The sequence below is a fragment of the Lissotriton helveticus genome, chromosome 2_1 (assembly GCF_964261635.1).
Source record: "Lissotriton helveticus chromosome 2_1, aLisHel1.1, whole genome shotgun sequence".
Taxonomy (NCBI): domain Eukaryota; kingdom Metazoa; phylum Chordata; class Amphibia; order Caudata; family Salamandridae; genus Lissotriton; species Lissotriton helveticus.
The window spans coordinates 1,178,202,220-1,178,214,923 of NC_136059.1; the positions used below are offsets into that span (position 1 = coordinate 1,178,202,220).

General features: G+C 42.5%; 1 protein-coding gene across 1 annotated transcript in view; it reads left to right on the plus strand.

Moving 5' to 3' along the window:
* The window catches only part of MTHFD2L (methylenetetrahydrofolate dehydrogenase (NADP+ dependent) 2 like), a 468,280-nt gene extending 455,783 nt beyond the window's left edge, over positions 1-12,497 (plus strand). Inside the window, exon 8 of the mRNA XM_078677826.1 lies at positions 12,123-12,497. Within this exon, the coding sequence (XP_078533952.1) occupies positions 12,123-12,235 (113 nt within the window). The 3' untranslated portion in view covers positions 12,236-12,497. The remainder of the gene's footprint in view (positions 1-12,122) is intronic.
* Positions 12,498-12,704: the final 207 nt, after the last annotated feature.

Sequence of the window (12,704 nt, forward strand, 5' to 3'; positions counted from 1 at the left end):
ACTCCCTGATATTGGCTTCCTGACTGAATCTTGGCTAAAACCTAGCTCCCCCATGCCGTAGCAACAGCACTTCCAGAGGGATATCGCATCCTATGGTTTGACAGGCTAATTAAGGTATGGTATGTATAGCTATAATTCATAAGGATTCCATTAAAGTAACAATACTGGAGCAATTAAATAACAACAGTATTGAAGAACTCGTTTTTAGATTTGATCTGCACCCGCAACATAATTGGAAAGGCGCTCTAGTTTACTGCCCTCTCGGCCCCCTCTGGGATTTCTCACTCCAACTAATGGAAATAATCTCCTCGCACGTCATTTCTACAAAAGAAAAATTCTCCTGGGTGACGTTCACAGTAAAGTCACCTCAAATCAGGATTCCTTTTCGCTCCTAAAAGATTTAAACACGTTAGATTTAAATAAGATGTACGAAGGCCCCACTCACTCTGCGGGACACACATTAGATCTTATTTTTACCAATTCCTCCAATATGCTGTGCGGAGTCACCTGCCCCTCACATGGACTGACCATTCTCTTATAGAGTTCCAACTTAGAGGCCCCAGGATACTTGACACCAATTCTCCAACTCCTGTGAGCTGGCGTACACAGTGGCACAAAAGTACTCCTGACTATTTCCAGGATTTAATTCCTACTTCTTGGATTCTTGACACAGAGAATATAGAGGTTGGCCTAGCCCGCTGTAACTCTACTATAAAAACTGTTATTGAACTCCTGGCCCCCTTAAAGTAATGCTAACTCTGCTAGGTGCACTCAGACAGCATGGTTCTTTACCAATCCAAAGTCAGAAAACAGTCTGCAAAAAATTGGAGTGGTGCTGGCGCCTCTCCCACAATGCACTAGATAAAGCAAACTATAAAACTGCTCTGACGAAATACAATAAATATATAAAAAATGCTCGAAAAGCCCATATTGCACTGCAATTAGAGCAGGCTGGGAATGCCCCCAAAACTCTTTATCAGATACTCAAAACTTTCACTCACCCAAAGGCATGTAACAATGAGGAAGCTCCCTCACATGCCTTATGCAACAAAATAGAACCCACTTCACAATGAAAATCGACCTAATCTATGATAACATCATTTCAGATTGAAGCTGCCAACAAGATCCCATTGTTCACCACTTACCCACCCTGTCTAACATGCAGAAGCTTGAATACTTCCCTTTACTCACGCAGATGTAGTAGAGTTCTTCCTCAACGCTGTAAAATCGGGCTCCCTTCTTGATATCATCCCAGCCAAGACCACCTCGCTGCTGTCGAGACAGTTTGCTACCTCAATCTGTTAATTTCTTAATCTCTTGCTGAGTAAAGGTCAACTCCCCACTGAGTGGAAAGCAGCACAAATAATTCCTATACGTAAGAACCTCAAGGCCCCTATGGACGACCTCTCCAACTATCGACCTATTTCACTGCTACCTATCCTGAGCAAGATTTTAGAAAAACATATTAATAAACATCTATCTGACTTTGTTGAAGCCTCCAGTTGTCTTGATTCTTCCCAGACAGGTTTTAGACCCAGGTACAGTACTGAGTCTGTTCTGATTGCCGTCACTGACAACATCAGACAGTCCCTGGACAACGGACATGCAGTACTTCTTGTGCTGCTTGATCTGTCAGCAGCCTTCGACACGGTCTCACATCAAATTCTGCTCAGGAGACTCAGTGAAATTGGTATTCAAGGAACAGCTCTACAATGGATGTTGAATTTTTTTTCACATAGAACTCAGACTATTAAATTAGGCCCTTTCCGTTCTAAGACCCTGGAACTGACTAAAGGAGTACCCCAGGGATCCTGTCTCACTCCCACTTTATTTAACATCTATGTTGCCCCTCTGGCAGGATTACTTAGGGACCTAGGTTTTATGCCTATTTTGTATGCTGGTGATACTCAGCTCCTACTCTCCTTTGATAAAAACAATACCAATGCTCAGTCTACCTTCTCAGAAGGTATGAAGACTATTGCTATCTGGATGAGGTATAATTTTCTCCAGCTCAATGCAGGAAAAACAGAAATTGTACTATTTGGCGATGCATCTATGAGATTGTCCCCGAGCTGGTGGCCAGCGAAGCTGGGCTCCGTACCGGTCCCCAAGTCTGTGGTAAAAAATCTAGGCATCCGCCTGGACCAGAAACAAATATTGAAGGAACATGCTTCAACCACCGTCAGCGCTTGCTTCCATGTGCCTAGCCTCCTTCTAAGGCTATTTTCCATTCTTCCTTTGACCACTCGGAAAACCCTTATCCAGGCACTAGTATTCACTCGTCTGGATTGTTGCAGTGCTTTGTTGATTTCAGCTAACAAAGCATCACTGAACAGATTGCAAGTGGTCCAAAATACCACAGCCCGACTGGTCTCCAATGTTCCCCCCGCTTATCTCCTCCCTCCCCCTCTTGCAGAGATTGCATTGACTCCCAGTATGGAAGCAGATCCGCTTCAAGATCTCTTGCATTGTGCACAAATCCTTGAACGGCAAAGGCCCCAGTTATCTGGCAGGAAAATTCATGAAATACCAGGCTCTCATGGCGTTACGCTCAGGGACCAAGGGCCCGATGTAGGTAGCCAAATACCGGTCGATAACGGCCGAAATTCGGTAATTTCGGCCGTTACCGACCGGTATTTGGAAAATGAGATTTAGGTAGCATTTTACTGAATCGGTAATTTACCAAATCGGTATTTTAAGGAATCGGTAAATTACCGATACCGATTCTTAAAAATACCGAATCGGTAAGTTACCGATTTTGCTATGTAGGGAGCACTCAAATGAGTGCTTTTCCCCTTTTAGGATTTGTTATTTACCACCAACTACAAGTTGGTGGTAAACAATGAAAACCTTGGAAAAAACATTTTTTTTGCTTTTCCAACAGTGCCATGTTGCAGACATACATGCCCTTAGGGCATGTATGTATGCAACATGTGCACCCATACACAATTGAGGGGTGCAACAGGGTGTCAAAGTGACACCCTGTCACCCTTCAATGTTTCCCACTTTTACTGAATCGGTAAATACCGATTCGGTAATTGGCATTCATTCCTATGGGCCTCCAGGCCCATAGGAATGAATGGCAATTACCGAATCAGTATTTACCGATTCGGTAATTACCGAAACTTACCGATTCGGTAATTTTTTCGGTAAAAATACCTACATCCCATTTGCCTGTTCTTAAATACCGAATCGGTATGATTCGGTATTTAAGAATCGGTAATCTGGGATTACCTACATCGGGCCCCAAATCCCTACTCGTGGTTCCACGCTGTAAAATATCACGGCTGGGTGGCAAAGCCTTCTTCCATTTAGCTCATACCTACTGGAACCAATCACTGATCCACCTGCGGGAGTGCTCTAATCACCTGCAGTTCTGTAGGCTTCTTAAGACTACATTGTGTTGATCAGGCCCTCTTCTCAGGCCAACAAAATCAGTTCACTAGCATGGAGATACCCCTTGGGGGGTGATTCAGGCGCTTTATAAATTATAAACTAAATACCGCTTATCAATGGAGATTCGAAAATCTACTCCAAAATCTTTGCTTCCCGGCTCTATCTCAGAATTGAAAACCTTGTCTCCAAATGGCAACATAGGTTTATCTCCAAAAAAAGCACAACCGAAAATATCCAGAGGACCATTACTTTGTTTGATGCGGCCCACACCACAGGGAACCCGATGGCGCTAATACTTCTTGATGCTGAAAAGCATTTGATCGAGTTTCCGGGCTGTTTCTGTGGCGTGTCATGCAGTGAATGGGTTTCGGGCCCGGGACTATTCAGGCCGTCAAGGCCTTTTATATAAATCCTCCTTCTAGGGTTTCGATTACCGGGCAATAACAGAGCAATTTGAAATTACACGCCAGACCTACAAGGGATGTCCCTGCTCCCCATTGCTTTTTGCAATGTATATCGATCCTTTTATTAAAAGACTTACAAATAATCAAGAAATCCTGGCCATACATAGATATGGCGTTGAAACAAAAATCATGGCATGCACGGATGATTACGCTTTTGTGACCGCGGAACCTGAGAAAGCTATTGCAGCTATAGAATGAGAGGCTCAGGGCTTTGAGGAGGTATCTGGGTATGCTATAAATAAATGAAGGACCCAGTGATTCATAAACAAAAAAATCAACTGGATGTATAATACAGTTGTTTCTAAAGCAAGGTATCTAGGGGTGAACATCCTGGCTGAAACAGATAATAGTCGGAGAAAATCTGGTTCTGCTTGCTTCAGAGACAAAGAGGGCATTGAATCGGCTTAATAACTTACATTTGTCAATGGTGGCTGGTGCAATGTCCTCAAAAGGATCTTTTTTCCTAAAATTTTATATTTTTTCAGAGCTATCCCTCTTGAATTTACTAACACAATACTAAATACATTTCATAGTCTTTTTTCACAATTTATATGGGCCTATTCACAGCCAAGGAAAACTCTTAAATACTTATCCCTTCTCCGGGAGAGAGGTGGCTGGGCACTTTCAAATCTAAAATTATATTACTGGGCCGCAGTCCTGCAGATATGCCAAGAAGGTACAAGACCAATCTTTAGTACCTATAACAAAATTCCCGTCTCCGTACAAACTTTTACTTGGGTCCGATGCATGGGGTGTTTTTGGCACCAGCTCGAATTCAGCTATTACAAGAAGGTTAGGTTCAAGACCCTTATGGGATCCTTTAAGGTCTTCACAGCCGGGCGCAAGCTATTAGGGATTGGCAGATTGAATTATAACACCCCTACCAGAAATAATAAACATCCGCCAGAATGTTTGGGGGATTTTATTTTCAAAATTGGTTCAACTCTGGCATTAACAAACTAGGGGCCCTGTATTCGATCAAGGGTGTCTTGGAATTTGAAGATCCTAAAATTCAGTGTGATCTGAGCCACAATGAGGCCTTTAAATATCTAGCCATCAGGAACTTTTTATCACGCAAGGCAGGCGGGACCTCTGGGTTTATGAAATGTTAACTTTTTGAGAGATTGTTGGATCTCACAACTCCCCGAATTGGGTCCATCTACGACACTCTTAACAGCCTAATGCCTGATGACCGTGCTAAAATTTATAGAAAATGACAGCAGAAATTGGATATCACCAATAATGTCTTCTATCTGGCTCTCTAATTTGCTCAAAGTAAGCTATTATCAGCTAATTTACAAGCACTATTCTACAAAACTTGCTTTTTCTGTACTATACACCAAGTAGAACTGCGAAACGGGGACCCAGTAGAGGCACTAATTGCCCTTGATGCTCCGAATATAGTGCAGACTCTATCCATATGTTTGCCACATGCGAGAAACTTGGACGTTTGCTAACTAAGATCCAAAGCTTTCTCGGGATAGTCTTATCCTGAGATATCCTGCTCACTCCCACAACAATTTTACTGGGTATACAAGACTCCGTAGACAGGAAAAATGGAGGGGTCCTAATCGTTATCGCTATGGCAATTTATAGGCTGTGTATAACATCTGCTTGGGTAGATACCCATCCCCCTTTATTTTCACAGTGGTGGCCCAGCTAAATTCAATATGTAACCTTGAAAAGTCATTTACTCTACGAAGGGTATCTGGGCCAAAAAGAAAGGCTTGAATATTTGGGAACCTTTGACTAGCTGGCTTTGCCAGACAAACCCTAAACAGACTTAGGGAGGGAGAAAATATTCCCAGCTTCCTGTGCTTATCTGGTAAATCGCTCGAGGGATAGATATTGAAGACTAGAAGAATGCCCTAGCCCGCTATATCATCTCTACACACTTTTTTTCTTCATGTATTTTGCACTTCACACTTTTGCATGGGTCACGTTATCTTTAATGAAAGCATATTTGAAAACTGATGTATTATAATTCTGCATTTTTTACACTTTTTGAATTGGGGCCAGAAGGATCGCTTTATGAGTATCGCTTTCTATGTTCTTGATGGCCTGAAATGAGGGAAATGGTTAACATGCAAAAATGATTTTTCCTGTTTTTTTCCTTGGGCACATGTTGTTCTGGGAGGGGGGGGGGGTTATACCTCACTGCTCTGTTTTCTTTTGTATGGTGAAGAAAGACATTTTAAATAAAAAAATTAATGGATTAATTCCTTCATCTCTGTGACTGTGAGATGCCAGGACATACAGTAGGGCAAATGTACCTCTGGATTCGCTCCTGTTCGCTGGGGAGTGCCCTATGTTCCTCACCATCCCCACTTCTGTTTAACTTACATGCCCTACCTTTTCCAAAACTGCCACTGAACATTAACACCTTTGTCTATGTATGCAATAACCCCCAGTTGGTGAATAATGACCCTCACAAAGCAACTACGGGAGTTCAGGTATTTATGAAAGCCATTGAACAGTGGATGTACTCCAATTGCGTTTATCTGAGTCTGTCCAAATCAGTCATTTTCCTCCTCTCCTATAAAATCAATAGTTGAGAGAACACCCTATGGCCATCCTCTCTTAAAAAGTGCTCAAAGCAAGTTCCCAAAGTACAGGATTTGGGTGTCATGCAATGCTCTGATTTAAGTCTGAAAGCACAAATTACCAGTGCTACCATATCTTGCCACTGCCAGATAAGAACTCTTCAAAGGAACGTGCATTTCGCCTAAACATCATAGTGGCAAATGCTTTAGTTCAAGACTGAACTTTGGAAACTAAACCTATCAGGATCTCCCTAAAAAAGACACTGATTGCCTACACACTTGCAAGAACTATTTTCAGGTTTAAAACCTCTAACTCAGTGACACAGTTTCTTAACTTTTCTGGCTACCCATACAGAGGCTCATCAATTTCAAGTCATGTCGCCTTATGCACAAAATTTACTATGCCCCTTCCCCCATTCCTAACACATTTAAAAAATACACCCCAAAAAGAACTTTGCTGTCCAGCACCCTACCATCACTTGGGTTTCTGAGTGGGTGAGTTCCTCCTCTCTTTCTCTGGCAGTTAAGCTTCTGTACTGGGCCTGGATGTGCCTTTTGTGGACCAGGCTCAACCACACCCAAAGTATGCAGAAGATTTACAGAGTTTCCGCAACTCTCAGACCTTCAACCAGATAGGACAATCAAGGAGACAGCGATCACTCAGGCACCATGCACTGAGAATCACTGATGGTGGAACAGAGGAGGCTAACTCCGCCAGATTAGGAGGAGCCCTTGTGTCACTGGGGAAACTATGAAGGGGTCCTTTTCAAGTATGGTGTCTAGGATGAGGCTGACATGGGCGCTGGGGGGACTAGAACATCCTGGATATTCAGAGAGGAATCTTGCGCATTCTGGATGTTAGAGAAGAGGACACAAGTTTTCAGAGGTATCACATCTGTTTCCACATTTCAATAGCTCAAAAGTTCTAGATGTTCTTAATATGCAAGGACCATTATGGAATTGCCTCAGATAACATTCATGAAATACATGGTCCTGCTGGCAACGCCAATATACCGAAAGAAGGAGGAGGTAGAGGTAAGGCTGACTTTATGTTACCTTATTTTATGTTATGTGTATTTGCATAGCACACAACTCACCCAGGTTGATATCCTGGTGCTGAATGGGCCTAGCCAGGGTCAGGCTAGGCGAAGAACCAGTTCTTCACTTTATTGTGGAATTCAGGAACTCAGGAGGAGGCTCTGATGTGCGGGGGCAGGTTTTTCCAGGCTTTAGGAGCAAGGTAGGAGAAGGCACAACCACCAGATATGGTTCTACGCATGTGGGGTGGGAGATGCGAGTAGGAGTCCGGGTGAGTGGAGGGCTCCAGTAGGTTTGTGGAAGTTTATGGAGTTGTTGAGGTACATGGGGCTAATGTTGTGTAAGGCTTTATATGTTTCGGTGAGGGGATAGAAGAGTGCGTTTGTGGATTGGGAGCCACTGGAGCTCTTTGATGTGGGGAGTAGGAGGTTTAGGGTGAGCCTGACCACTAAGTTTTGTATGGTCTGGAGTTCTCTGAACATTTTAGTGTTCATTCCAGCAAAGAGTGTATTGATGTAGTACAGTTTGTTGGTCAAGAGGTCTTGTGCGATTGGTCTGTGAATGTTGGTAGGGAGCTGTTTCATTTTCTTGAGTTTATGGAATCAGGAGACGGAGACTGTGTTAATTTATCAGGGCATGATGAGTTGGTTGTCAGGTAATATCCTGAGGTTGTTTGCATGGGTTGCTGGGAGGGGTGTGGCTCTGAGTTCAGCTGCCATCAGGTATAGATCCAGGTATATTTGCCAATGATCACTACTTCCTTCTGAGGCAGTAGGTTTTCATCCATCTTGTGACTTTGGTTATACAGGCAGAGAAATGGGTCTGATTGTTTGGAGTCTTATCAGAGAGGGATAATATGAGCTGGGTGTCGTAAGCATAGGATATGATTTTGATTCCGATGGAGTGGGTGATGCAGATGCTTGGAGTCATGCAGGTGTTTAACAGAGTGGGGCTCATTGAGGATCCTTGTGGAACTCTGGTGATAAGATTGACGGTGTCCAAGTTGAAGGTGGCTAAGCTGACCAACTGGGTGCAGCCTGTCAGGACGGAACAATTCCAGCAAAGTGTAGGACTTTGATGCCGGCTTCGTGCAGTCGTTGGATAAAGATGGGATGAGATATGGTGTTGAAGGCTACGGAAAGATATAATACGATGAGGCTGGTGTGACCTCTATCCATGATCTTCCAGATATCACCCATAGAGGTGATGAGGGTAGTATCTGTAATGTGGCTGGGTCACTAAAGTACCTGGCACACAGGAGATTGTCCCTCGGAGGTGGAGAACATACAATGGTTATTTTTAAAAAAAGGACAAATACTATCACTCACCGAAGTGAAATGCTTCATCATGGAGCCTCCTCCTCCCCTGTTGAGGCATAAAGTTTGACACAGTGGTCACCCCCTGAAGCTCATTGATTGGAAGAGTCAGTAAAGTGCCTAGCTGCATCAGAATACTTACCCAGATAGCCCAAATCCAAAACTTGGGACTTTAAAAACTTTCAGTCAAAGCGTGCCCTAAGAACCGAGGGGGGACTGGGACCTTCGTGCTCTCAGATCCACCCAAGATGCCACTCCGCTTCGCCTGACTTCGCAGCTGGAACTGACTTCGCAGTACTTCCTGCTGCGGTCTTCTCTACAGCAGCAAATCCTGTTCAGTGGCTGATTGTAGAGGGGATATCCCGCCCATGAAGCCCTCATCAGCTAATGTGCAGCTTTGTCCCATTGGAGATTTTCGACTTCTAAAATAGAGACTACATCCGAACTTCTAAATCTTCACTGCGACTTTGCCCAGCGGCTCTCCAACAACAACTCCTTCTCCTAACACCCACCTTGCTACCTTTCCCTGCTGAACTCTACCTTCTCAGACAATTTTCTTCGAACATTTCTCTAAGTCCAAAGGTAAGCGAAGTCCGGGACTAAACCACTTTGAGTATCTGAATCGAGCTCCTTCATGGTAAAGCCATAACATTCAACCTTGCCCCTGTCTCGAGCATCTTGGTGTCCACGGTTGGTGCAATGATCTTTTAGCTGCTATTGTTTACTTTAATACTTAGAAAAAACAAATCTTCAGTTCTAGTTTTGTAGTTTTGCTTTCAAATAATTAATATAGTTTGATCCATTTTTTTGAATTGGTGTGAGATTTTTCCTGTGTTGTGTTTTCACTTTATTACTGTTTGAGTGCTGTATCAATACTTTACACATTGCCTCTAAGTTAGGTATATCAAAACAACAAGAATCCACCTGGTTGTGTAAGTGAAAGTGTTCCTCACGATGGCGGGGAGCACTATGTGTTATTTAAAATACCCCTCACACACCAAAAGGACCCTTGGTGTCATGCTTCATCATCGGGGTCTTCACACCCCTCTACGCGGCGTTGTTACGTAGACTATGTATGGTGCATGTGAGGTTTTTCTTTAAGTGAGTGAATGGTGGGTTACGTGAAAAAATTACCAGGCTCGTGGGACACTGTAAAAACGTTTTATTTGGTCCCCGGCCTGGTGCTAGTAAAAGAAGTGAAGTGCAAGGTGTTGATGTCGTGATTATTTACATCATCTCTTGTGTGCGTCAACATGTTTCGGAGGCAGAGCTCCTTCTTCAGGACAGGGTGCACAACTTCCCCACCTTACTCACGTATCTCTATGCAAATAGCATTGTATTTACAAAAAATCAAGAAACACAAAAATAAATATATGTGTGTGTTCTATAGGCTACAATGTACCTACAGCGGTTTAGTTCAAGTTTTGGCGAATCGCACTACCTGAGAAGAAATGAGGAAAAATCAAATGATGGCCTCAGGAAAAATAATGTTAGCTGGTGCAATCACCTAGAACAAATGTTTGTGGGGTTAAACTCACAGTGAAGAATTACCCCTGTAAAAAAGAACATACTAGACACACAGACATATAACAAAAAACACACACTCTAGTGCAGCTTCGTGGGGGAACATGGGAAGGAAGATTGAAGACATATTATAGGTATAAATGTAGGCATACTTGTGTTCGTTATGCTTTTAGCATCATAAGCCTCCTTTACGTCTGAGGTGGGGGATTTTGCCAATCTGCAATCTAAAGAGATATATGCTGTAGCTATTGCTGTAGAGAAAATCCTGTTTTACTTACTTAAGGTTTGAGGTTAAAGCACTCACGAACTCAATGGGAGTTCTAGTCCATGTCATCCCAGACGTGGCTCCGCTGGTATGGGAAAAGAGTCCCGAGTGCCTCGTATTTATACTCACTACGCTAGGTTAAGTGTGAGTTAATTACTAAATAGGTTTCTAGAAGCGGAAATAATTACATACCCTTGTATGGGTTTTCCGCCGCTTGTAGTGCCTACACTGTGTTAGTTCTCAAGCTATCCTGTGTTTGGGGAGAGGGGGGCACTTACTGAGCATGCGCTGTCTCTGAGCACAACAGTAGCTTCCTTCGCGCATGCGCACAATGGGCGTAACGCTGAAACACTACTCAGCGATCTGGATGTTAATATTGTAATCACTGTCAGTTATTATCATGACCCTCTAATAATCAGAGAAAACATTCTCGCTGTGGTGGGTAATTTAATAGTGAACTCCTACTGCTTGCTTGTATATTTCTTGGGGCTTGTACTTTATTTGGTGGTCAAATACCTCTGTGCGCATGCGTGGATCACGGGCGCTATAGACTGAAAAAAGCATCTTCTCTTCTCCAATGAAAAGGGGAAGTGTGTCACATTGGCACATGGTGCCCGCTGAAGTGCTGTTATTAAGTCTAATTGCACGAGAAAGGTCACTTGTATGTTTTTTTTTTAAAAAAAACAATGACAGGATGGTGAACACATATCCATGGAGTGTATCATTTTGTATGTTAGCGATTGTTACTCTGAGAGGGTTTGGTATCTCCTTAGTGTTCTCTGTACATATTGTTTATCATGTTTCAGGTGTGTCAATGTACTAACTGCCCTCATTCGACCATACTGTTTAGTTGGACAGTTTGGCCCACGGTATATCATAGTTTAGGCCATGTAGATTTGTTCCCAGGCGAAACACCCAACGTTGTTCTTTTTGGAACAAGTCCCCTTCAGGTTTCAACTGTTCTATCACGGTCCAATGTAGGTCATTGACACAGTGTTGGGCATTCAGGTAGTGGGTAGCCATTTTAGTTGTTGTTTTTTTGCAGCGTACATTGCTCTTGTGCTCGTTCATGCGTGTTTTGATAGCCCTAGTGGTCATGCCCACGTACTCCAAGCCAGTTTGTTTAGTATCTAAGTTAAGTATGACTGCTTTTGTGTCAAGCTACCATAGGATTAACACTGCCCTCAACCAACAGCCCACTTTCTCACACATATATATTAAAAGTGTTCTGGGATTCAATGCGTAAGTGGGACTATTTAGTGTTTATTACATCAGTGAAAATTCTCATGGAGGAGAACCGGATTACAACCAAGTAACTTTTCTTATGTTGATATCTACAGGACTATTCAGTGTTTGTGACTAGAAATCTCCCAGGTTAAAGAACTGCAGCTACAATGTAATCGTCCTCTAATAACTTTTCAGTGATTGCCATTTACCAGAGATGAGTTGAAAGTGAAATGACACCCAGAGAAAAGAAATTGTTAGTTAAACCTTTGCAGTGCCAAAAATGCACTGTAAAATTAATACAATAGGATAATATTTGTATAGTTCAGTAATGTATTTATTTTCTTTACAGAGGTAAAGAAGAAAGCTAGCTTTATCACACCAGTTCCAGGAGGCGTTGGACCCATGACTATTGCAATGCTTCTGAAGAATACAGTTCTAGCTGCAAAGAAAATATTGCACTAGAGAATAGGATATGGAAGCAATCTTATAACCCATTCTGTTTATGTTCTAATTATTTTTTACAAGAATGATATTTATTTATACATTCTATTTATTTGTGTACAGTGTTCTTTTAAATATGTATTATAATAATAGTATCTTTTCTATACACTAAACTCTTTAATGCAAAGAAAGTATTACTACATATGCGTTTGATATGATCTGTGATTGGACAGCATATTCTTGTTGGGATCAGAAAGGGCTTTGCTGCATAATGCAGAACAAGTTAAGGGCTTCCATTAAGCACAAATATTGTAGGGCACAAACGTTTTTCGCCACAGATTTCAAACTAAAAAAACATGGGTTTCATTTTGATTCACTTAAATACACCGTGCTTTCCATCAGTTTTATTTTAAGCACAAATTGCTGTGTCTGTGGCATTATATCTGCTTCCATTGCGTTGGTCTTACTGGAGAGTCTGTTTGTGCATGGA